The sequence below is a fragment of the Rhineura floridana genome, chromosome 4, assembly GCF_030035675.1.
Source record: "Rhineura floridana isolate rRhiFlo1 chromosome 4, rRhiFlo1.hap2, whole genome shotgun sequence".
Taxonomy (NCBI): domain Eukaryota; kingdom Metazoa; phylum Chordata; class Lepidosauria; order Squamata; family Rhineuridae; genus Rhineura; species Rhineura floridana.
In genome coordinates this window covers 125,958,382-125,986,292 of record NC_084483.1, presented here as the reverse complement: position 1 = coordinate 125,986,292, position 27,911 = coordinate 125,958,382, and the positions used below count along the sequence as shown (strand labels likewise).

At 41.3% G+C, this 27,911-nt stretch overlaps 1 protein-coding gene across 5 annotated transcripts in view; it reads right to left on the bottom strand.

Annotated features, from left to right (window-relative positions):
* The window catches only part of QKI (QKI, KH domain containing RNA binding), a 230,753-nt gene that overhangs the window by 120,691 nt on the left and 82,151 nt on the right, over positions 1-27,911 (bottom strand). For all 5 annotated transcript variants that reach the window (XM_061624348.1, XM_061624345.1, XM_061624347.1 and 2 more), the window contains exon 3: positions 5,671-5,787. In XM_061624348.1, coding sequence (XP_061480332.1) covers positions 5,671-5,787 — 117 coding nt within the window. The remainder of the gene's footprint in view (positions 1-5,670; positions 5,788-27,911) is intronic.

The following is a 27,911-nucleotide window of genomic DNA, read 5'->3' as shown; positions in this document are numbered from 1 at the left end:
ACCGCCCCATAGCCAAAGCTCTCTGGGTGGTTTACAGCAATCAAAAACATTAAAACAAATACACAATTTAAAAACGTATTTTAAAAACAATTTAAAAATTCAAAACAATATAAAAACAATTTGAAAACACATGCTAAAATGCCTGGGAGAAGAGGAAAGTCTTGGCCGGGCGCCGAAAAGATAATAGTGTTGGCGCCAGGCGCACCTCATCAAGATAATCATTCCATAATTTGGGGGCCACCACTGAGAAGGCCCTCTCCCTTGTTGCCACCCTCCGAACTTCCCTTGGAATAGGCACCTGGAGGAGGGCCTTTGATCTTGAATGTAGTGTATGGGTGGGTTCGTATCGGGAGAGGCGTTCCATCAGGTATTGTGGTCCCAAGCCGTGTAAGGCTTTATAGCTCAAAACCAGCACCTTGAATCAAGCTCGGAAACATACAGGCATAAATCTCATATGTTTGGTCCTAGGAGCTAATTAGTGACCAGTTCAGGATAAATCATCCCTAAGAAATGCAGGTGAAAACGTTTATCATTGTTCAAATGGGAGCAGGGTAAAACTATAGGCTATGAAAGTGTAAAGAGACATGACAGCAATTTGAAGAGACCAAAACACCATAGAATAAACTGCATGTGCAAAAGACATTCGGACAGAAACACTGTGTATAGGTGTACCTATGCTAACAGTAGAAGCTTCTGAGCCAAGATAGGACTGCTGGAGTTCTTTAGGCAGAGGAAAAATATTGTGGGCATAATGAAAATCTGAGGAAAATGCAGAGACCCTGTGGAACACAATTATCTATAAAAAGAGTGTGGAACCCTTGGCAAACCTGAGAAGAGGGGGGCAAAATCCATGAGGCCTAGACCTCTGGAAGGCCCAGGCTTTTGGGGGCCTGGAGTGTGAAAAAACAAACAATACATTACAAAATAAATGTTGATATTTCAACCAATCAAAGAGTGGCTATAATGTCTGTTGCTAGATCTCAGCAGATCCAAATACTCTTGGACAACTTTTACAGGAAGTGGGACAGGGGGAGTGTGACCTTGCCCCTGCTTCTCGATCTCTTGGTGGCTTTTGATATAATTGACCATGGTATCCTCCTGGACTGGCTCCGTGGAATGGGAATGGAGGCACTGTGTTACAGTGGTTCCAGTTCTACCTCAAGGGCTAAGTCCAGAGAGCAGTTTTGAGTGATTGTTTTTCGGCCCCCTAGCAATTGTCCTGTTGGACCCAATCATGCATCTTGCACCGGGCCCAATGCCAGCTCTCAGCGGCCCTGACCCTTGGCTCTCCAAATATTAGTGAATCCCACCAACCCCAGCAAGCATAGCCAATGTTCAGGAATGGTAGGAGTTGTAGTTCAGCAACAGCTGGAGGACCAAAGGTTCCCCACGCCTGCTCTGTAGAAAGGACAGTGAAGAGCCTACTGAAGGTGGTATCACTTGATACCTGAAATGCGAGACAGAATCCAACAAGCTAAAAATCCCAGATGGGACAGGTTCCTCCACAGAATTGCTGTGGGTAGCAATACCAGGCTGCAAAAGTAATTTACTATTGGGGACATACTATCATTCCTCTGACCAAAATGTCCAGGGTAATAGAGAATGAAATAAGAAGGCACCCAGAGGAGAAAATATAGTAATCAGTGCCTTCAATTGGCCTTGCATAAATGAGGTACATGGGTGTTTGAGTCACAATAAACAGGCACAGTATCTAGAAAACCTAAATGACTGTGCCCTGGAACTCCAGCTCATGGAACTGACCAGAGAGAAGGCAATCAGGAATTTTATCTTGTTGTGGTGTTGAACAGAGTGGGAACAACTACGACAGTACTATCAAATTCACAATATACGTAAGTGGACAATTACCAAGAAAGTCCAGCAGAGTAACAATGGACTGCAAAAGAGAAAATTCTGAAAAATGTAGGACTTGTAAAAAGGAAATTAAAAGGCAAAGTTAAGAGGGTCAAAATCTCTTCAAAATGTTAGAAGCTCAACTGGAGTGTATACCACAGATATACACCAAGGCCAAGAGAATGCCGGCATAGCTAATGAGCAAAGTCAAGTATGCTATTAGAGGCAAGAAGGCTTTCTTCAGAAAATAGTATTTTCCAAATGAGAACAAAAAGAAACACAAAATTTGGTTAAAAAAAATGACATGAAAAAAAATCAAGCAGCACATTACTGATCTTTTAATAGAAATACCTAACTTCTCCTCCCTGAGATCAGCCTGCATATTTGAGGTGTGGCAAGCAGTCAATGTAATACCCATTTTTTCAAAAGAATGGGTGAGGGGGAGCAAGAGAGAGATTTGAAAAATTACAGGAAAACTCATAGAAGGCATATTAAAGCCAAAATTATTTTACTACATTAGAAGCAGGAAACCACCTAGGGAGGCAGTTTGATTTTGGGGAGTCAAGGGTATGCTAAAAGAAAAAAAATAAGATTGCAGAGAAGCTGAATGAATTCTTTACTTCTGTCTTCCCAGTAAAAAATATAGGGCATACTGTTGTGCCTGAACTAACTTTTCCAGGAAGGGAGTCCGAGGAACTGAGACAAATAATAGTAAACAAGCGGTGAAGTTCTAGGCCTTATTGACAAAACAAAAAATGAGAATCACTTGGTCCAGATGGCATCTCCAAGAGTTCTTAATGAACTAAAATGTGAAACTGCTGATCTTTTAATAGAAGTATCTAACTTGTCCCCAAGATAAGCCTGCATATTTGAAGACTGGAAAGTGGTCAATCTAACACCGATTTTTTAAAAAAGGATGGGTGAAAGGGAGAAAGAGATCTGGGAAATTACAGGAAAACTTGTAGAACACATTATTAAAGATAAAATTATGAAGCCTGTAGAAAACAAGTCTTCCTGAAGCAGAAGCAGAATTAGTTTCTCAAGGGTAAGTTCTGTCTAACCCTTTATAGATTTCTTTCAGAGTGTTAATGAGCACAAAAGGGGTGATCTAGTACACACTATACACTTGGACTTTCAAAAACTCCTTCGCTAAAGATTCCTAAGCTTAGCAGTCATGAGATAAGAGAACAGGTTCTGTTATGAATCAATAACTGATTATGAAACATAGTAGGAATAAATGGACAGTCCTTAAATGAAGAATGTAAGAAGCGGGGTTACAGGAACATAGGAAGCTGCCTTATATTGAGTAGGGCCAACAGTTCACCTAGACCAATGTTGTCTACACTGACTGGCAGTGGCTCTTCACGGTTTCAGATAGTGAATCTTTTCCAACTTTATAGTGAGATGCCAGGGACTGAACTTGGGACCTTCTGCATACAAAGCAGATATTCTACCACTGGGTTATGGCCCTTCTCCCCACCCACCCCAAGAATCAGGAGGCCAAGTGTGCCTATGACACCAAATTGTTCATGATGAAAAGAACTAAAAAGGATTATGATGAGCTTCAAAAGGATTTCTCCACACTGGGTGAACTGGCATTAAAATGGCTGCTCTGATTAAATGCAAGCAAGTGTGATGTTCATTGGAGTAAAAATATATATCTTAATTTCACATATATACTAATGGGGTCTGAACTGGTGGTCCCTGTCCAGGAATGAGACCTTGTGGCTGTATAACAGCTTCCAAGCATTTTGGAGTGATTTGATCTCCGGACTTTGCCTTTCAACTTTCTTTTTACCAATCCATTTTGGGGAAGTTTCCTCTTTTGCAATCAAGTGACTGTGTTGGATTTTCTTGGCAATTTACTTGTATGTTTAATTTAATAGCACTATGGTCATGCTCCCAATCGGTTCAACAGCACTTATATCTCACACCAGGTCCTGGGCACCACTTAAGATTAAGTCCAGAGTTGCCAACCCTCTGATGGATTCCATGACTATCTGTTCAAGGGCACAGTCAATTAGGGTATCTAGAAATGTTACCTCTTTGTCATGACTGGAACACACATGTAGCCAGTCTACATCAGGGTAGTTGAAGTCACCCATTACTACAACATTTCTTAGTTTGCATACTTCTTCAATTTCATTTTTCATCTCAAGATCTCCCTGAGCATTTTGATCAGAGGGATGATAGAACGTTCCCCAAAACTAAATTACTCTTGGGGGCCAGTACCACCGCCCACAACAATTCTGTGGAGGAGTCTGCCTCTTTGGGGGTTTGTAGCTTGTTGGATTCAATGCCCTCTTTCACATATAGACCGACACCACCTCTAATAGTCCTTCCAATATAGTTTATTAGAATCTATAGTTAACCCCTAATGAAGAACCAAGATCATACTCCTAGAAGGCCTTAGGTTAAGTAGTAACTACCCACAGGTAAGCACATTCTAACACTTTCCATTCAATAGTTTACATTTTGTATACTTTTTTATACAAAAAGTAGCCCATTGTTATCTGAATTAAATATCAACAGTTTAAAGTGTACAATCTCTTAGAACAGAAGCCTTTTCCCCCCCAAATATTGAAGTGAAGGCTGATTTTCTATGTAAAGAATTAACGACGACAATATCTGCCCTTTGAGGTCAAGCATAAAGTTTATTAGATTTCTTACCTGCCCTTTACCATAAGGTTCCAGGGTGGTATATAACAATAAGATATAAAACAAAACAATTACCATAAAAGAAAAGTATAACAGTAACTACAAACAATTCCATATAAAACAAAGCAAATGTTTAAAAACAAATCCATTTTAAAAAAACTTAAAGTTAGTCCCAATACAAATGCAGACTGGGATAAAGATCTCCACTTAAAAGGCTTGCTGTAATCTTTAAAATATGACACAATAGGTCTTTTATTGAGTTTTGTTAAAATGCATAATTCTGGGAGCCAGAATGACTGCTAAGTCATCCCCTGTATAGGAATCTAGTCTCTAGCTCTGTAAGACTTCATCCTATATCTCACCAGGATTATCTACTGACATTGCTATATTTTAACTAGCTGGAGCTTTGTAATTTGCTTCATTCTCAAAATAGGAACATGACATTCATATTTCCTTTCTTCAGGATGCAGAAGACAAACTACATGACATTTGCTTTTGGAATCAACACAGTCATAATAGAATCAAATTGTTGCCAATACTATGAACTCTAAGCCATGAAATCACTAATGGCCTTAAGCAAGTCCCCACCTCTCAGCCCCTCAATTTGCAACATGGGGATATTACTAATTGCCTACTTAGAATACTGTCAAAAGGATTACAGAGACAATGCCTGTAAAGCTCATTGAACACTTCAAATATCAGGTCCTAGAAGAGAGAACACAAGCAATCCCGGTTTAATTTTTCCCACAGTTTATTTTTATTGATTATTGGCCTCCACACAGATTTGCAGTACCCTGGGAGATGGTTTTAACCCTTTTCTCCACTGCCCTGATTTAAATACTCATAAAGCTATTGCCCTGGGGTGGGGAGGAGGCAGATGCTGTAGACACAGTTGTGAGAATGAAAATTCTAGAGTCCTTTCCACTGAGACACACACACTTCCTTTGTAACTAAAAGCCTAAAAGTTTATTTCAACGTGCATAGAATAATCATATGTACAAACAATTTTGGGAGAGATAAATATCCACTATTTTTTACAAAATATTACAGAATCCACTGTAATGTGGTAAGAATGGCAAATCTAGAAAAATGTTAATACCTTCAAAATAGTCTGCCTTATTTATTCTTTTGTAAACAATATCTTCCAACTAATTATCTTACCTTTTTCTTGTCTCTCATGGACCCTTTGCCTCGGACCATTATCTTACATCCTGTTTCAGCTTCAAGCTGTTTAGCTGTTAGCCCTCTGGGCCCAAGGATTCTTCCAACAAAGTTGAACTGAAATGTTAAAGAAAAAAATCTTTTTTCAAAAATAAAGCAATAAATGTTCAGATAACAATCAGCATGGCTACAGCCAAAGTACAAACAGAACTTTGTTCTAATTACTGCTATCCCAATTTTCCCCACAACAGGATATATAATAATGCAGCACAGATGAGTAACAAAAGATTAACGTTTCAATATAACCCAACACTTTGAATTATGAACAAGCACTGCAAATATTAGTAAGAAAATATCAAAATGTGTGCTACTCAACATATAACATACCTTGAACAATTTAGGGGTGGTAGTATGTGGGAGAATGGTTAATGGTAAAAGGAGAGTTCACCTACATACTCCTACATGAAATCAAGAAGCAACTATGGATACTCCACCCTTTACAGATTAAAACTCACAGTAACATTGGCAAAAATAAGGGGGGGGGAGAGGAGATGCATCACACATTATGTAAAAAATAATAGGTCGTGCATGCCAGCTGTGTCAAACGACACTTTTGCAACGGGCTTGAATTGCCACTGAGCTGAGATTAAATCCTGCTGCCTTGGGTGTGCAATCTTGTTCCCCACTGGGAACAGGATTGCGCAGCTAATACAGGATTAAAACCTGTCCTCCTGCACATCAGCTGACATCACTAGTGACATCCAACTGATGGGCAGGTGAGTGTGGCTTGGAAAAATGAACCCATGGGCCAAGTTGGACCCACTGGCATTTTCCCCAAGGTCAGAGGTTCCCCACCCCAGTTTAGGATATGAACTTAATGCTAAACTGTTAACAGGAATCAGAAGTGATAGCTTCTGATCTTCGCCTCAGTCATGCTAGAAGAAGAGACGGGAGGAAGTCATGCAAACAGGAGGAGACTAGGTTTGTTTCTATCACAATAACTATACTTTATAATGACATCCAAATACAGCCAACGTATCATATCAAAATGAAGCAAAATTGCACACCAAATGCTGCTTACTCAAATGTGTTGTGGATTAAAACCTAGAAGATATTTATGTTTCACCAACAGTGCATAATTTAATTCACAATAACCAGTGGGTCTATTGACCTCTGCAAAGTGCAACTAACACTGCCTTCTCTAGCAGTCTGTCCAATCTTGAAGCTGGAGAGCAGGGGGAGGGAGCAATCATCCCCACAGGCTTCAAGTAGATGGGGGGGTTGCTTCTGCAATTGGGTTGCACTCTTGAGACACTGAAACACCATGGCAGAGCAATGCAATTACAGGGCCAAACTCTATGGTCCCCCATGTTTTGCCTAATACAGTAGGGCCCCACTCATACGGCAGGTTACGTTCCAGACTAACGCCTAAAAGCAAAACCCGCTGAAAAGCAGAACTCCATCAATAAAATGGCGCTCGACACCCAAAAAACACCATAAAAGCAGAACAAGCACCGTATGAGTAGGACCTTACTCTAATTGAAAACCACCATATTAGCGGAACGCCGAAAAGCAGGGCCCTACTGTACAACCATTGCTGATTATCACTCTTGCATATTACACTTACTTTCACTGCAATTCTTTTTGTTTCACTATATACTGAGCTTTGAAAAGCACATGAAAGGATATTTTAAACAAGGTGAGCCATCTTGTAGCTGTCTTTTTCTGTTTAGTATGCAAACCTGAACTATATGTCAATTTTATATTTTATTCTTACAGCTCTTACATATCAGTCAAATGAAAACAATTCTACTTTTAAATCTTTCATGCATGTTAAACATGGGAAAACTTAAAATCAGTAGACAATTCTCTTTGTGTTCTATGAATAAAAAGGACTAGCATCTACAAAAACATAAATAGAACAGACGGTGATATACTATGAAGTTAGCAGATGTTGATTTGTTACGAGAACTTTATATTGCTACTCCAACAAATACCAAGGTACATGCTAGATTGTAAAGTTAAATAGGTCTCTGCATGCTGCTGTTTAATGCCAGCTTGGTACATACGACCATGCTTATCCATGATATGATCAATGATGAGGGGGCCAATTTGGCTCACCCGGATACTTGATACAGCACCAGCACAAGCTGCAGCGATGGGAGAGTTGCTGTGATTCATAGAACTTCCATCTCCATCACTACAAAATGCCTCTATCCTGGATTTGGCTATAAGGACCTGAGGTGTAGGGCCAAAGACATAGTAAACTAGGACTTCTCCTGTTCACCCTGCTGCCCAGCAGCTTCTCTGACCAAGCTGGTGAAGGCAGTCTCGGGTGTGGTGTTGGAGGACTCCAGAAAGTTCATTTGGGCAATTTCAATATCCACGCTGCCTCTCCTGTTCCAACTCAAGAAGGGATGACTGGAGTTGGGGGGTTGATGTCACCCTGTTGTCATGGTCAGATCACTTCCTGGTAAAGTTTGAACTTATAGTTCCAATCCTGTCCTGCAGGGGTAGTGAACTGATTAAGATGGTCCACCCACAGAGACTAATGAAATCCAATGAATTCCTGAATGCCCCTGGAGGGTGGGGTCCAGAAGATAGAGCAGGTGATCATGTTAAAGCCTTTGTCGTGCTGTGGAACGAGACATGTCAGGCTCTTGACATGTTTGCCCCTGAGCACCCTCTCTGGCATTATGGAGCCTGTTCTACACCTTGGTACACCAGAGAACTAAGGACAATATAACAGGCTGCATGACAGCTAGAGCACAAGTGATGAAAGACATGCTTTGAAACTGACCAGTCATTACTGAAACAACATAACCATGCCTATTGTGTGGCAGTGAGGGTGGCTTCTATCTCCATCACATTCTCGCAGCTATTCAGTGGAGTTTCTCAAATTGTCCAGGGTCTGTTAACATCTACTCCAGGCAGTGGAGATTTAGACCCTTTGGAAGCCGACTGTGGATTGTTTTCAAGGCATGTTGAGGGTATAGCTGGTCACCTTTGTAGCAATCTTGATGCCACACCCAAATTCACTAGTCTCCAGTGAGGTGTCCAGTTCAACATCGGCAGCAATTTCTGGGGATCAGTTTCAGTTAATGTGACCTGATGATGTGGACAAGGTCCTTGCGATAATGTGCAGAACAATGTGTCTTGTCGACCCTTGCCCCTCTGTACTTATTAAAGCTTGCTAAAGAGGTATGACCAAGTGGATCCAGGGGGTAGTCAACTTATTCTTGCAGGAGGGAGTAATCCCAGCCATCCTGAAAGAGGCAGTGATCTGAAAAAGCACACCCTGAACCCATTTGTTTGTAACAAATACCAGCTGGTTGCAAATACCCCCTTTTTAGGGAAGGTGACAGAAGGTTGTGGTGCAACAATTACAACTAATCTTGGATGAAATAGATTATTGTCAACCATCTCAATTTCAGTTCAGGCTGGGTTCAGGCCTGGTTACAGGCCTGAACTGGCATTGGTCACTCTGATTATCTTTATCTGGAGAAGGGCAAGAAGAGCATGACCCTGTTTTTTCTTTCTTGATGTCCCAGTGGCCTTTGATACCATTGGCATGGTATCTTTCTGCTTAGTGAGATGAGTACTGTATGCCCTGTTTCATAGAGGTTCTGATGCTATCTCCAGCGTCTGTTTCAGAAAACAGCATTGGCCTATTGTCTTTTGGCCCCCTGGCAGCTGCTCCTCCAATGCTGTTTAACATCTATGTGAAAGCAGTTGGGAGTGGTCATTAGAAGATTTGAAGAGATGTCATCAGTACACTGTATCATACGCAGCTCTATTCCTCGGTAATATCTGAATCAGGAGAGGCCCTGCAAGCCCTGGTCCAGAGGCTTGACTTGGTGGTGGGCTGGATGAGGGCCAACAAATTGATTCTGAATCTTGGCATGATGGGGGTGCTGTGGGTGAGTAGCTCTCAAATCTGGATAATTGGTCAATTGCCTGCTTTGGATAGGGTCAAATTCCAGTGAAAGAACTGGTTCATAGTCTGGAGGTGCTCCTGCATCCATCCCTGTCTCTAGAGGCCCAGGTGACCTCAGGGTCTAAGAGTGCCTTTTACCCGATTTGGCTGATAAGGCAGCTATGGCCGCTTCTGGATTGGGATAGCCTGACCATAGTCATCCATGTGCAGGTAACCTTCAGGCTGGATTACTGCAGTGCACTTTAGGTGGAGCTGTGCTTGAACTTGGTCTGGAAGCTGCAGCTGGTGCAAAATGCAGTGGCTTGACTGATCACTGGGGCAGGATAACATGTTACTCTGCTTCTGAAATTAACTACAAGACTAAATTCAAGCTGCTGCTTTTGGTGTATAAAGCCCTATACAGCTTGGGCCAGGATACCTGAACGATCATCTCACCCCCCATATACAGAGTCAATCATTGCACTCTGCAAGGTCCTTATCAGAAAGTCCATTCCACACAATATAGGAATCAGGCCTTTAGTGTTATGTCACATAGCTTTTGGAATGCCCTGCCCTTAAATATTAGACAGGCACTGTCTCTGTTGCCCTTTTGGCACTTACTGAAACCTTCCTCTTTCAGTAAGAATTTTAGGTGGTGGCCTTTGTTCTGATCTGCAATGGAATTGTTTTTAATATGTTTTTATTGTTTTATTGCTTGCTTGTTTGTTGCCCTAGACTCCTTTGGGAGGAAGGGCAGGATATAAATGTAATAAATAAGTAAATTTGGCAAACATTTCTAAATTGTGAACAATAGTACCTGATCAGATCATTTATTTGCATTAAGCTGTTATAAACATTGTCACCTTCAAAAATACAGAGTAAAAAAACGACATATGGAAACACTAACGCATTACTATTATTAACTGCGCTGCCAATTCACATTAAAATTAATTCATATATCCAGTAGTGAGGGGGTTTGAGAGTGTTGAAGAAGCTAAGAGCAATGCCGTCAGGAGTCTAGACCAAGAGGCTAGACTCCTAGCAGGGGCACCCAAGGCTGAATGGTCAAAGCTGAAACACCAGACTAAGATGCATCCAAACTCAGAGGAAGGCAATGGTAAACCACCTTTGAATATCTCTTACCATGCAAAACCCTATGAACAGAGTATCCAAAATGCAACACGAGATAGTGCTGGAAGATGAGACCCCCACGTCAGAAGACACTCACCTACCTACTGGGGAAGAACAAAGGACAAGTACGAGTAGCGCTGTGACTAATGACGCAGCTGGGTCAAAGCCGAAAGGAAGCCTAGAGGCTCATGCACACAGATGTGAAAGGAGAGTCCGGAGTTGTACGACGCACACAATAGGAACATGAAGCATGAACCAGGGAAAGTTAGAAATTGACAAGCAAGAAATGGAACGCATCAACATTACAATACTTGGTGTGAGCGAACTAAAATGGACGGGAATGGGACATTTTCAATCAGGCAACTACAAAATATTTTATGCAGGAAATGAGAAATTAAGAAGAAATGGGGTTGCTTTAATAGTGAGAAGTTATGTAGCAAAAGCAATCAGGAGCTACAACGCAAGGTCTAAGCGAGTTATATCAATGAGATTAAATGGGAAATCTATCAACACAACCATCATCCAAGTCTATGCTCCAACAGCAAACGCAGAAGAAGAGGAATTGGAGAGATTTTACACAGAAGTACAGGAAGAAATTGATCCACACCAAAACAAGATGTTCTGATACTCATGGGGGATTGGAATGCAAAAGTAGGGAACAGAAAAGAATTAGGAATTGTGGGGAAATGGGGCCTAGGAGACAGAAATGAAGCAGGAGAAAGACTTCTTGAATTCTGTGAAGCCAATAATTTGTTTCTTGCAAACACATTTTTTGAGCAACCGAAAAGACGATTGTACACATGGACATCATCAAATGGTCAATATAGGAATCAAATTGATTATATCATTGGTAGCAGAAGATGGAGAAATTCCATACTTTCTACAAAAACAAGACCAGGAGCAGATCATGAACTGGTCGTATCGAAAATCAGAGTAAAGCTAAATAAGACCAACAGAGCAATCGTAATGCCAAAATACAATTTAAATAACATCCCAGAAGCATATAAAGATCGAATAAGGAACAGGTTTGAGGCTTTAAACTTAGTTGACAGAGAACCAGTATGGAATGAAGTCAGACACGTTATCAGGGAAGAATGCAAAAAGACAATACTTCTAGTTAAAAAGAAAGACCTCAATGGATGACTGAAGAAACTCTTAAAAAGGTTAAAGAGAGAAGGAAAGCAAAAGCAAAAGGAGATAGAAACACAGTCAGAACCCTAAACACAACAATACAGCGACTAGTACGTAGGGACAAAGAGAACTATTACAATAGTTACTGCACAGAAATAGAAGAGGACAACAAAAAGGGAAGAACAAGAGCCCTGTTCTAAAATATTAAGACAAATGAAAGGAAAATTTAAACCAAGAGTAGGGATGTTGAAAATCAACAGGGAAACACAATGACTGACTGAGATGAAATAAAAGGAAGATGGAAGCAATACACTGAAGAACTCTATAAAAGAGATGCCAGGATGACAGATTTATTCACGGAGGAACTGTATGATGAAGAACCAGAAATTTTAGAATGTGAGGTGAAAGCTGCTCTTAAAATACTTGGAAGAAACAAATCATCAAGAACAGATGGCATACCAATAGAGTTGCTACAAGCTACTGAGACTGAATCTGTCCAAATTTTGAGAAAAATCTGTCAAGAAATATGGAAAACTAAACAATGGCCCACAGACTGGAAGTGTTCCATATACATCCCAATTCCAAAGAAGGGGGATCTCAGGAAATGCAGTAATTATCAAACTATTGCCTTAACATCCCATGCAAGTAAAGTAATGCTCAAGATTCTACAACAACATATATGGGGCGAGAAATGCCAGACGTCCAAGCTGGATTTAGAAAGAGAAGAGGCATCAGAGATCATATCGCAAACATACATTGGATAATGGAACAGAGCAAGGAATTTCAGAAGAAAATCACCCTGTGCTTTATACATTACAGCAAAGCCTTTGATTGTGTAGATCATGAAAAACTATGGAATGCTTTAAAAGAAATGGGGGTGCCACAGCATCTGATTGTCCTGATGCGCAACCTATACTCTGGACAAGAGGCTACTGTAAGGACAGAATATGGAGAAACCGAATGGTTCCCCGTCGGAAAAGGTGTGAGACAGGATGTGTTTTATCACCCTATTTATTTAATCTATATGCAGAACATATCATAGGGAAAGCAGGATTGGATCAAGATGAAGGAGGTGTGAAAATTGGGAGGGAGAAATATCAAGAATTTAAGATATACAGACGATACCATACTACTAGCAGAAACCAGTAATGATTTGAAACAAATGCTGTTGAAAGTTCAAGAGGAAAGCACAAAAGCAGGACTACAGCTGAACATAAAGAAGACTAAAGTAATGACAACAGAAGATTTATGTAACTTTATAGTTGACAATGAGGACGTTGAACCTGTCAAGGATTATCCATACCTCGGCACAGTCATTAACCAAAATGGAGACAATAGTCAAGAAATCAGAAGAAGGCTAGGACTGGGGAAGGTAGCTGTGAGAGAACTAGAAAAGGTTCTCAAATGCAAAGATGTATCACTGAACACTAAAGTCAGGATCATTCAGACCATGGTATTCCCAATCTCTATGTATGGATGTGAAAGTTGGACAGTGAAAAAAGCAGAAGAGAAAAATCAACTCATCTGAAATGTGGTGTTGGAGGAGAGCTTTGTGGATACCATGGACCGCGAAAAAGACAAATAATTAGGTGTTAGAACAAATTAAACCAGAATGAACACTAGAAGCTAAAATGATGAAACTGAGGTTATCATACTTTGGACACATAATGAGAAGACATTATTCATTAGAAAAGATAATAATGCTGGGAAAAACAGCAGGGAGTAGAAAAAGAGGAAGGCCAAACAAGAGATGGATTGAGTCCATAAAGGAAGCCACAGACCTGAATTTACAAGGTCTGAACAGGGTGGTTCATAACAGATGCTCTTGGAGGTTGCTGATTCATAGGGTCGCCATAAGTCGTAGTCGACTTGGAGGCACATAACAACAACGAGAGAAAAATATAACTTAGCGGCTGTGACTTAGTCAGAGTTTGGGAAGATAACAGTCCTCCCGGACAGGAATCTGACAGAAGAGAAGCACTGATAAGAATTCAGCGATTAACACCTGATTTGAGAAGGACAAGGGAAGAGGCTGTCCTCAATGGAACAGTGGGATTGGCCTGCTCATTCCACCCACTAGGTGCACTTGTCCCATCTCTGAATTTACCAATAGGTAGGTAAACAATGCTTCAGTTTCCAGGCCATAGCGCATCATACATTAGAATATATTTTAGATAGCTAGACATATCCTCTGTGGCGTAGAGTGGTAAGCGGCGGTAACGCAGTCGAAACTCTGCTCACGGCTGGAGTTAGATTCCAAAGGAAGGAGGAAGTCAAATCTCCAGTAAAAGGGGTCGAGGTCCACTCAGCCTTCCATCCATCCGTGGTCGGTAAAATGAGTACCCGGCATATGCTGGGGGGTAAAGAAAGGCCGGGGAAGGAACTGGCAATCCCACCCCATATATATGGTCTGCCTAGTAAACGTCGCAAGATGTCACCCTAAGAGTTGGAAACGACTCACACGACAAGTGCGGGGACACCTTTACCTTTACAGACATATGTAGGATCAGTCAACAGTATTAATATCCTACATACAAATCCAGGAACATTAAAAAACAAACACCTCCTCTCAAATGTGAAATCAGATTAAGACCAATCAAAACTAATCCAACAGTATCAAAGCAAAGCAGCATAGAAGTACTACTTCAAAAACCGGTTTCATTTCTATTGGGTTGTGGACATATGCTGAAGAGCTGTGCAAATATTTTTTTAAAAAAAATAATGACCATATATATCCTGAGAAATGTCACTGGCAATCAATTCCAAAAACTGGATTATTATTTTATTGTTCCTTCTTTAATCTGGACTAACTAGATTATCCTTGTGATCTTGATAACATGAGTATTCTAGATAGCAGCCAGGGCTGTGGAGTCGGTATGTCAAACCTTCGACTCCAACTCCTCTATTTTTCTACTGTCTGACTCAGACTCAGACTCCTCTATTTTTTTACTGTCTGACTACAACTCCTTCATAAATGGCAAATGTATATTAATTTTTCTACTGTCTGACTCAGACTCCTTCATAAATGACAAACGTATATTAATATATTAATATTAATAAATTAATATTAAAATTAAAATATTAATTTTATTTTGAAGTCTGAGTCAGTACATTTCTACTGACTCCAACTCCACCCCAAATTGCTTCCAACTCTGACTCTGACTCCACGACTCCGACTCCACAGCCCTGATAGCAGCAGGTGCTCCAATGCTTTAAAAAGGTTTGGAGTAAAAAACAGCTAAAAATGTAGTATCAGTTTTAGAATGAATTACTAAATCCTTTAAATCAACATTATTCACCTCTAATAACCCTTGTACTGAAAGGTTGGAGTTTAACAGACAAACAGCTTTACTATCCAACGTAAATGTAACAGATCAAATGCATAAAGCTTGAAAGGCTTTAAAGCTCAATAATGATGACTATAACAAGGAGAAGGAGGAGAAGGAGTTGTAGTAAATAAAAATACATTGCTTTTAAACAGGACTGATGGCAGTATTTAGGAATAAAATAATGCCACTATATCGAGGACATGATGGAGAGAGCCGTTGTATGTGTGAAATATCAAGAGGGAGATTTCAGAAAGCAATGCATAGTACTTTTATTCCCCACACATTCAAAAGCCTCCTTCCCACACAAGATCCCAACTTTCTCTCCCAAAAGCTGCTCCAGAAGATTTCCCACAGCAGCTTTAAATCTGGAATAAGGAGCCACAATCATACAAGGCCTATGTTTATTTAAAATAGTTCTACATCACTTTTTAATACCAATTAAATACTCTGGGGGAAAGTGACGACACCATACTTGAATTCTTGATTTTAACAGAAGCAAAAGCTGAGAGTAGCCATACGTGCACCCTGGACTTCAGGAAAGCTGATTTTAATAAACTCAGAACAATTGCAAGTACGGTTCTATGGCAAGCCACCCTAATGAGAAAAGGAGTCCAAGATGGGTGGGAGTTTCTAAAAAAGGAAATTCTAAAAGCGCAATGGCAAGCAATTTCAACAAGGAAAAAAGAGGGAAAACAGCAGAAGAAGCCAATGTGGCTTCACAAAAAGCTTAGAGATGACCTGAAAACAAAAAAGGAAAAATACAGGAAGCGGAAAGAAGGCCAGGCAACAAAGGAAGAGTACAGGCAGGTATCACGGAATTGCCGGGATGGTGTCAGGAAGGCTAAAACCGAGAATGAGCTGAGGCTAGCAAGGGATGCTAAAAGCAACAAAAAAGCTTTCTTCATGTGTGTCCATAGTAAAAGACAGAGAAAAGAAACGGTGGCACAGCTACTCAATGAGGATGGCAAAATGATAACAGATGACAAAGAAAAGGCAGAAGAACTCAATTCCTACTTTGGCTCAGTCTTCTCCCAAAAAAGGATCTGTGACCCTCCCAGGAAACATGAAGGGGCAGGATTGGAGCTTGAGATTGAAAGACAAATGGTCAAAGAATACCTAATCACTTTGAACAAGTTCAAATCTCCAGGGCCCGATAAGCTGCATCCTAGAGTATTGAAGGAACTGGCTGAAGAACTCTCTGCTGTCTATTATCTTCGCAAAATCATGGAGGACTGGTGAAGTGCCGGATGACTGGAGGAGAGGCTAATGTTGTCCCTATCTTCAAAAAAGGGAAAAAGGAAGAACCAGGGAACTACAGACCAGTCAGCCTAACATCAATCCCTGGAAAAACTATGGAGCAGATTATAAAGCAGTCAATCTGTAAGCACCTTGAAAACAATGCAGTGATTACTAGGAGCCAACATGGATTTATGAAGAACAAATCCTGCCCAACTAATCTTATCTCATTTTTTGACCGGATAACCTCCCTTGTAGACTGTGGGAATGCTGTGGACATAATATACCTCGACTTCAGCAAAGCTCTTGACAAAGTGCCCCATAATATTCTGATTAGCAAGCTAGCTAAATGTAGGCTGGATGGAACAACTATCAGGTGAATCCACAGTTGGCTTCAGAATCGTACTCAAAGAATGCTTATCAATGGTTCCTTCTCAAACTGAAGTAACAAGTGGGGTACCACAGGGCTCGATCCTGGGCCCAGTGCTCTTCAACATTTTTATTAACGACTTGGATGAGGAGGAACAGAGCATGCTTATCAAATTTGCAGATGATACAAAATTGTGGGGCACAGATAATACTGTGGAAGATAGAAACAAAATTCAAAGGGACCTTGATAGGCTGGAGCATTGGGCTGAAAACAACAGAATGAAATTCGACAGGGATAAATGCAAAGTTCTACACTTGGGAAAAATAAACCAAATGCACAGTTATAAGATGGGGGATACTTGGCTCAGCAATACGACATGTGAGAAGGATCTTGGAATTGTCATTGATCACAAGCTGTATATGAGCCAACAGTGTGATGTGGCTGCAAAAAAGGCAAATGCTATATTAGGCTGCATTAACAGAAATATAGTTTCCAAATCGCGTGAAGTATTAGTTCCCCTCTATTCAGCACTGGTTAGGCCTCATCTGGAATACTGCGTCCAGTGCTGGTCTCCGCACTTTAAGAAGGATGCAGACAAAGTGGAACAGGTTCAGAGGAGGGCAACAAGGATGTTCAGGGAACTGGAAATAAAGCCCTATGAGGAGAGACTGAAAGAACTGGGCATGTTTAGCCTGGAGAAGAGAACACTGAGGGGAGATATGATAGCACTCTTCAAGTACATGAAAGGTTGTCACATAGAGGAGGGCCGGGATCTCTTCTTGATCGTCCCAGAGTGCAGGACACGGAATAATAGGCTCAAGTTGCAGGAAGCCAGATTTCAACTGAATATCAGGAAATCCTAACTGTTAGAGCCATATGACAATGGAATGAATTACCTAGAGAGGTAGCAGGCTCTCCAACACTGGAGGCATTCAAGAGGCAGCTGGACAGTCATCTGTCAGGAATACTTTGATTTGGATTCCTACATTGCGCAGGGGGTTGAACTTGATAGCCTTATAAGCCCCTTCCAACTCCACTATTCTACGATTCTAATGCATAATGTAGCTATCAATGTAAATCTAAAACAATTAAAAACAACATCAGGATAAACAGGGCAGCATCACGTCACATTAAAAATAAATGAGAACTGGAAAATAGGGTTGCTGCTGGTGTACCATCCATCCTGCTGCCCGGCAGCTTCTCTAACTGAGTTGGTGGAGGCCATCTTGGCTGTGGTATTGGAGAAGCCCAGAACAATAGTCCTGGGTGATTTCAATGTCCATACTGAGGCTACCTCTAGTGTTCCAGCTCGGGATTTCATGGCCTCCATGATGACCATGGGGCTGTATCAAATTGTCACTGGCCCAAAACACAGGGCAGGGCACACACTCTATTTGGTTTTTGCTCCAGATGGAGGAAAGGGTGGTCTGGAGATAGGGGGTGGTGGTGGATGTCACCCTATTGTCATGGTCAGATCACTACCTGGTGAAGTTTAGAATTATGGCTCCGATCCATCCCTGCAGGAGTGATGGACAGATTAAGATGGTCCGCCCCCGGAGACTAATGAAATACACTGGATTCCTGAATGCCCTGGGGGAGTTCCCAGGAGTTAGAGCAGGTGACTCTGCTGAAGCCTTGTCACACTGTGGAACAGTGAGGCATGTCAGGCTCTTCACACGGTTGCCCCCGAATGCCCTCTCCAACACTGTGAAGCCCGGTTTGCACCTTCGTATACCAGTAAGCTGAGGGCAATGAAACAGGCAGGACGATGGCGGGAGTGCAAGTGGCGAAAGACATGCTGTGAGGCTGATTGGGCACGACTAAAACATCATAACCGTGCCTACTGTGTGGCGGTGATAGCAGACAAGAAGGCCCACTTCTCTGCCTCTATCGCATCCTCAAGTAGCCCTCCAGTGGAGCTTTTCCGTACTGTCAGGGGTCTGTTGACATCAACTCCAGGAAATGGAGTTTTTGACCCTTTGGAGGCCCACTGTGAATTGTCTGCAAGGCACTTTGAGGGTAAAGTTGCTTGCTTCCGTAGCAATCTTGATGCCCCATCCATATCTACTGTAGTCCCCAATGACGCGTCCAGTACAACATCTGCCACAACTTCTTGGGATCAGTTTCAGTTGATGCGGCCTGATTATGTAGACAAGGTGCTTGCAGTGATGCAGCCAGCAACGTCTCCTCTCGACCCTTGCCCTTCTTGGTTTATTAAAGCTTGCAGAGGGTGTTTGACCGAGAGGATACAGGGTGTGGTCAACACATCATTGCGGGAAGCAGTGGTTCCGGCTGCCCTGAAAGAGGCAGTGATCCGACCACACCTGAAAAAGCCCACCCTGGACCCATTGGTCTCCAACAATTACCGACTGGCTGCAAATACCCCCTTTTTAGGGAAGGTGATTGAGAGGGTTGTGGCGCAGCAATTGCAAGTACTCTTGGATGAAATAAATTGTCTTGACCTGTTCCAGTCTGGGTTCAGGCCTGGTTATGAGAATGAATCGGTCTTGGTTGCCCTGATGGATGACCTTTATCAGGAGGACAATAGTAGTGTGATCCTGTTACTCTTACTTGATCTCTCAGCGGCTTTTGATACCACTGACCATGGTATACTTCTGGGCCAACTTGGTGAGCTGGGTATTGGAGGCACTGTTTGACAGTGGTTCCAGTCCTAATTCCAGGGTCGCTTTCAGAGAATAGCATTGGGTGATTGTCTTTCGGGCCCCTGCCAGTTGTGCTGTGGGGTGCCGCAGGGTAACATCTTGTCCCCCATGTTGTTCAACATCCACACAAAGCCCTTGGGAGCAGTCATCAGATCTGGGGTGAGGTGTCAAGTGTACACTGACGATACCCAGCTCTATTTCTCTGTAACATCTCAATTAGGAGAGACCGTGCAAGCCCTGGACTGCTGCATGGACTCAGTGGTGGTCTGGATGAGGGCCAATAAACTGACTCTCAATCCTACCAAGACAAAGACACTGTGAGTTGGTGGTTCCCAAGTACAGATTTGGTCAGTTGCCTGCTTTGGATGGGGTCGTACTCCCTCTGAAAGAGCAGGTCCATTGCCTGGGGGGGGGGGCTCCTGGATCCATCTTTGTCACTAGAGGCCCAGGTGACCTTAGTGGCTAGGACTGCCTTTTCCCAGCTTCAGCTGGTAAGACAGCTACAGCCATTTCTGGACTGGGATAGTCTGACCACTGTTGTTCATGCACTGGTAACCTCCAGGCTGGATTACTATAATGTGGTCTATGTGGGGCTGTCCTTGAGGTTGGTCCGGAAGCTGCAGCTGGTGTGAAATACGGCGGCAAGACTGCTCACTGGGGCAGGGTATCGCCAACATGTCACCCCGCTGCTGAAAGAATTGTACTGGCTGCCCATTTGCTATCAGATCAAGTTCAAGGTTCTGGTTTTGCTGTACAAAGCCCTATACAGCTTGGGACCAGGATACCTGAAAGACCGTCTTATCCCTTATATACCCAATCGATCACTGTGCTCTGCAGATGAACGCCTCCTGCAGATACCATCTTATCAGGAGGTCCACTCTGCACAACATAGGAAACGGACCTTTAGTGTGGCACCACCTACCTTGTGGAATTCCCTCCCCTTAAATATTAGACAGGCACCATCTCTGTTATCTTCTTGGCACCTACTGAAGACCATCCTGTTTCAACAAGCCTTTTAAGTTGAGACCTTATCCCACTCTGCATCTGTGTTGGAATTGTTTTTTAGTATGTTTTTAAACCTTTAAAAATATGTGTTTTTAACCTTTTTTTAAAGATGTCTTCAAAGCTTTTAAAAATGTTTTTAAAGATGTTTTGTTTTAACGTATTTTAAAGTCTGTTTTTATGATGTTTTAAAGTGTTTTTAGTGCTTTTGTTTGCCACCCTAGGCTCCTGCTGGGAGGAAGGGCAGAATATAAATCAATCAATAAATCTATTAATCAATAAAATGTTTCAATTCTCTAAAGATCTGCAGGGATGGGTCTGGTTAAGAGGAAAGATGCCACAACCCAAAAGGTCCTGCTTCATGTTACCATCTACCTTAAGAGTCCAGCAAGTTCTTGAGGGAAAAAGCAGTTTTCAGCTAATCCTATCTGAAGAAGTTTAGTTTTCTAAGTAAATGTATTTGATCATTTCTCAGACAGCATTATTTACAGTTTATCTACCAAACATAGGAATTTCATTTTCATCGCATTAAAATCTTCTCTAGTTTGACCAGTAACTCCCAGACCTTGCTTCAACCTTTCAGTCATAGGCATTTCATTTTGTTTGCTACTTTGCTTTTTTGAGGGTGGGGCTGGGCCAAAGCAGAGTGAAACAGACAGAACACCATGAGAAAGAAGACAAAATTGCCCATTGCTCAGATTCCTATGTTCCCATAATTAATTAATAAACTGCCATGGCTCCTGATACTAAGACCCTATATAGTATTCCCTTTATATGTGAAAAAGAGAAGCATTCAAAATATACACAGGGGATGCAGGCCAAGGGCCTCGTTAAAAGAATGAAAGTATAAATAATATTCTAGTTGTAAATGAAGATGGTTTGTTTGCATCATTATTTAAATTATATGAATAACTTTGAATAGAATGCTTGATTTAAACCAACCTTTTAAAAGCAGTCTTTGACAATTTAGAAGTTTTAAATGAGGAATTGCTAACCTCTGATCCTCTAGTTGCTGGACTACAACTCTCACCATTCCTGATTTCTGACTAAGCTGACTGAAGCTGATGGGAATTGGAAACCAAGAACATCTGGAGAGGCACAAATTAGCCATCCCCAAATTAAATTGTTGATTTAAGTCACCATAATTTAAATAAAGTCACCCTGTACCTGTGGGCGTCCCTATTGCAAACAATGGCCCAGGTTCCTCACTTGTGTCTACCCACTGTTATTAGTGGATAGTTTGGGCCTCCCCACAGAGCCTGGGGAGAGGGAATGAAGACGCGATGACAGAGAACATAACATCAAACCTGGGAAGAAGATAAGGCAGTGGGAAGGAGATCCTGTGCCCCAAGCACTTGCCCAAGAGATACCCCTGACCATGAAACCAATTTCAGTTGTGTCCAAACACCAATTGACGATCAGTGCAATTCATTAACTGGTGACAATAAATATTGCCTAATGTTTGTACTAATTAGCAGCCTAGCCCCAAATTTAGCACCAATTGTAGTTTCTGAACTACAAAGGCAGCACATGACAGTCAGTCTTTATTGTTTCACCACTATAGAAGAAAGAATACTCTAAAATCAGAAAGACAATTTTCAATATATTCAAAACTCTGCTGTTATTACATTCTATTAAATAAAATGTAGCTTCCCATAACCATAATCATTAAAAAGCTTGCTACTTTTTTAGGGACAAACCAGCTGTCACATTTCTTTAGAAACACTGATCTTTCACTGATGAGTTGGGACCCATTACGTGGCTATCACCATACAAGCACGGCACATTAAGAAGCAAGTCCTCAACCACAAGACTGGGTTAAAGGTGGGGTGCAGGTTTAAAAAGTTGAAGAGTTTCACTTTAAAATATCAGATATTTCCTCCTTACATCTTGTATCAGTGTGGAGCTTATTAATTTGGTTAATCCCCCAAAATAAATTATATAGAGTCTCACAGTGCAGGTCTTAGCAATGTTTTCTCAAAAGCAAGTCCTACTGAATTCAATAAGGCTTACATCTAAGTGGTGTTAGAAGACAGACTAAGGATGCAATACATGTCTACTCAGAAGAAAGTTCCATAGGGTTCAATGAGACTTACTCCCAGGTAAGTATGTACTGGATTACAGCCTAAGGCTGCAATCCTATCACAGCAGATGGCATCAAGTGAAATCTGGCAAATTCCCATCTCATATTAAGTTTACTAATTTTGCATAAATAATTTGCTAGGCCTGGTTATATATACCAAGGAGCTATCTTTTACAGATCTATGAGAACAAACAATCTGTGTAAATATAAAATAAGTTCTATATTTAGACTCCTTAACTGATTCATAGTCACCTTGAAGAAACTGAGTATCCCAGTTTCCAAATATTTTAATGCTGAGATTTAATCCTCTGCAAGAGCCAGTGTGGTGTAGTGGTTAAGGTGTTGGACTATGGCCTGGGAGATCAAGGTTCAAATCCCCACACAGCCATGAAGCTCACTGGGTGACCTTGGGCCAGTTCTCAGCCTCAGAGGAAGGCAATGGTAAATCCCCTCTGAAAACTGCTTACCATGAAAACCCTATTCATAGGGTCACTATAAGTCGGAATTGACTTGAAGGCAGTCCATCATCTGAGCAGTTACGTCTTAATCCTCTGCATATTAAAAAAGTTTGCTGGGATATTTTTGTCAAATACCCCAGCATATAAAGTCTGCTAATAAATTCTTAGACCATGGAGGTAACCCTATTACTGACTACAAGACAACATTAAAATATATCTAGGTGTCCCTAATACAGTCTTTAATATTCTATTCTGAATGCAACATAAACCCTTCAAGCTCTGGAAACTGTAGATACATGCAATACAAAACTTGTTGTTGAGCTCTAGACTATAATAAGTACAATATTGGTATAGCCTGCCTTCTACTAATAGTTCAGCAAAATGTGAGAACCTTGCCTACATTCCAACCACCTTTGAGCTTGCTTTTACACAGGGTTCTATGAATACAAGGCAGTGAACAATAATCCAAGGTATCTATCATTCTACAAATTTTCATCTTATTCTGACTAATACACTTTTACTATAAGCTTTCATAATTAAATCATTTCTGTTTACAATATAATTCTAAATATGTCACAAGCCTTCTAAGGCCTATTTGTGCATAAGAGAATGAGCCCATGCCATCTGCATACAATAAGAATGAAATCCTTCTAACACCATTTGTGGCTGTAGGGGATCTCTACAGCTGCATCTGAAGTGGATGGAAAGGAGACAAATCACTTCGTGTCATCGGCGTAATCTCTGGACAACCTTCCCCAATTATTTCATGCAGAAGTTAAATAGCATAGGGAGACACAATGGAACCCTACAGGACCACAGCGTAAGTAGCAAGTTGCTCAATAGTAGTATCCTGAAGCCACCCAACCAGAGAGGACTCAAGCTACCAAAGTGTGGTACCCTGAATTCCATCTTGGCAACTGTTCCAGCAGGATACCATGGTTAATAGTAAAAATACCCAAGAGGCCCAAGTTCATTTGCAAAGTCCTTGAACATGTGTCTACTTCTATTTTGAGTCCTGGTCTCAATTTTAAAACATTTCTCATATGGAAAAGAGATTCATATTTTGATAAACTTATTTTCAACATAAGGCTAATTGCTGTTCACATAAAAAATGAAAATTACTAGTAGTAATTTGAAGAAATGCAACTTGTAAAGGCAAGTCATTCATCTACATCAATAAGGATGCTATAGTAAGGCAGTATTTTTAAGTCTGCAAAACAGCAAGCAAGACAATCTAATCATCTGAGTAAACTGCAAGCTTACAGCAAAGCATTTACAGTGTGATATTTCACCTAATAGCTGCATAGTGAACATAAAGGCATCTTACCACTTACATTTATTTCTGCAAACTGTCTGCCCTTCACTGTCAGTCAGGAAAATCAAAAGCCCACCAGCTGTTTCCGTCTCTGGGTTACAACGCATTCTTTCTCTTCCTTTTTAAGGCCAATGTACCCCTGCAACAAACAGCAGGGCTAAAGCCAGCTGCTAGAATGCCACACAAATATATTTAGCTCTGATCTCATTTATTGCCTTTCCTTAGTGACAACCATGCAGTAACCTGAGTGCCCTATTATAGGGTAGAAGAGCGGGATAGAAATATTTTAAATAAATAAATAAACCTCCTTGCTCTTGCCTGCTGACATTCTTTACCAAGCTGACATCACCATTCCACTAGATAGAACACCACACAACTGTAATGCAGAGACTTTTTATGTCATCAAGACACATCAATTCTAGGCAGAATCTTATTGTATTTATTAGCTTTCATTTGCCTGAAACTACATAGGACAAACTGAAGTCCAGAAAATAATGAGGCACACCTTTTGCCTCACTAATTTCAGCAAGACTTGTATGAACACCATTCATGCAAATTATCATCCCGAATTTTAAAAATTTCAAGTTATTACAGACATTGTCATACTATTATTCAACATGCAACCTCAAGCTTTAACACATTTTATTTCTCAAGCTTTGAGGAAAACTGACCCTAAGAGCCAAACTAGAGAGGTTTTGAGTTATATTTAGTACTTTTATCCCCATTAAAGATTGCCAGATTTTATTATACTTCTCTGTCCCCTTCCAGAGGCTCCTTTTATCTTAAGATTTGGGAGGGGGGTCACAAAACCACATGTAAAGGGTAATTCCATCTATAAACTTCAATTACAAGCCCAACCACAAAAACTGGGTAAAACATTAAATGATTTGCTTAACAGTCTGAGTGAAATTCTCAGTACTCAAGACTGAGGCCGTGCCTGCTTCAGACCTTGTAAGATCATCAAGTACATGCTCTGAATTTTCACATCTCCCAAATTCCCTCCACCCCTGTCTTGTGATACATGTTGTTTGCTATGACATCTAAACTAGTCAAATTATAGTGATGGCAACCCATGAAGAAGTGGGAACAACTGGAATGTTGAGGGATGTAGATGAGAAGGTAATGTGCAAGCCTGATAGAGAACAGAGAACTGGAGGAAGTTGCAGAGTTCCACCAAAAGAGAGTACCAAAGGATAAAGATAGCAGAGCTGTAACTCATGTGGCACCAATTTGGTTCTGTTATCAATCCAACAACACCCAGCACCAATAGAGGATGGATGTTGTGATTAATATCATATCCAAAAGAGAGAGGAAGAAAAGGTACAAAAGGTCTGAAATCCGAATGCATCTTGTGCTGTTATCTGATTTAGACAACCATGCAGCCCAAAAACAGAAATCAGGTCAGCCATGGCCTGTTAAATTATCAAGAGTTCCAGAACACTGATGTGGGCCCTCACTATCAGGATATAACAGTGGGTACCCTAACCACAGAGAAAAACATTGGTGGCAATGGTTACTTTTGGATCTAGAAGGGCAAATAACTCCAAGGTAAAGTCTGAAATTGCACAACCATCAAATACAGTGTTGCAAGAAATTCCAATGGCAACAGGAGGGACAGGCCCAAGAGGGGTGGAAACATAAGAAATTAAAGCATGTATATGGAGAGGAGAGAGCATGTATATGGAGAGGAGGATGGCACTTCCCAGGTAGTAGACATTATGAGCTCCAACAGATGCTGAAATTGGTGGGCTGGGACATGGAGGAACATAGAAAGCTGCCTTGTGTTGAATCAGACCAGCTCAGTATTGTCCACTTGGACAGTTGCAGATTAGGTCTTTCTCAGCCCTACCTGGAGTTGCTGGGGAATGAACCTGGGACCTTCTGCAGGGAACGGGGGGAAGAAGGAATGGTATGCCCTAGAGAAGGGCATAGCCAATTAAGGGTCACCCTAAACATGGTAACTCCACACTGCAACATTTGATTGCAGGTCCCACATGTTGGACTTTGGCTAACACTCAGTATTCCTCTGTTTACAGTAGAAAGGCATCTCCACATGAAAGGTTTGAATGAGTCAGCCATCACTTAATTGATCAAAGAATTGAGAACATACAATTCCAACAACTTACTGGATGACAGATTTATTCTTACATATGGGGTCATTCCAGTAGATTTCACTGGATTTGAATATAAGTGGTTGCTTTAATGAATTGAATATCATAGAATCATATAACAGTAGAGTTGGAAGGGGCCTATAAGGCCATCAAGTCCATCCACTTGCTCATATAAGTGGTTGCTTTAAAAACAAATTAAAATTCCAAAAAATCCAAATATATACAGTGCCTTGCAAAAGTAATCAGACCCCTGACCAATGCTCTTATATTACTGAATTACAAATGGTACCTTGTAATTTCAGTCTGTATGAAATTTTATTTTGAAACACTGAAACTCAAGATCAGTTATTGGTAAGGTAACATTGGTTTTAGGTTGGGAAATGTTTGCAAAAAAATAAAAAACTGAAACATGTTGCTTCATAAGTATTCAACCCCTGTGCTGTGGAAGCTCCCTGTTTACAGATGAAAGAAATTGCTCTATCGAGGACACAATGACCTTACCATTGGCCTCCACCTATGAACCATTAAAATTGCTGTCACACTGTCAGGATAAAATCCCCACTGTTGAAGGATCATTGGTCAGGCTGTGGTTCTGAAGGAAAATGAAGGCCAAAGACCATTTGACAGAAGTGAGAGATAATGTAATACAAATGCATAGATTAGGAAAGGGTACAAAATAATATCCAAGTGTTTGGATATCCCAGTAAGCACAGGTGGATCAATAATCAGGAAGTGGAAGCTGCATCACATCACCCAGACACTGCAAGAAAAGGCTGTCCTTCAAAACTCAGCACTTGAACAGGAAGGTGACTTGTGAGAGAAGCCACAAAGAGGCCAACAATGACTTGGAAGGAGCTACAGTGGTTGGGAGTGGGGTAATGGTGCATCAGTCAACCATGTCCAGAGCTCTGCACAACATTGGCTGTATGGGAGGGTGGCAACAAAGAAGCTGTTACTCAAAAAGTACCATCTGAAAGCACGTCTGGGTTTGCTAGAAAGCATGAGTGCCCCAGCTGCGATGTGGGAAAAGGTTTTGTGGTCAGATGAGACCAAGACAGAACCTTTGGCCCAAAACTCAAAGTGCTGTGTGTGGCGCAAACCTAACACTGCCCATGCCTCAAGACACACCATCCCTACAGTGAAGTATGGTGGTCGCAGCATCATGCTGTGGGGATGCTTCTCATGAGCAAGGACTGGATATCTTCTTAAAATTGAAGGAAGAATGGATGGAGCAAAATACAGGGAAATGCTGCAAGAGAACCTGCTTTAGTTTACTAAAAAACTGAAGCTTGGGAGGAAATTCATTTTCAGCAGGACAATGATCCCAAGCACGAGGCCAAAGCAACATTGGAGCAGCTCAAGAACAAAAAGGTGAATGTCCTACAGTGGCCCAGTCGAAGTCCTGATGTCAATCCCATTGAGAATCTGTGTCACACTTTGAAAACTGCAGTCCACAAGCGACATCCAACCAACCTGGAGTGAATCTGCCAAGAAAA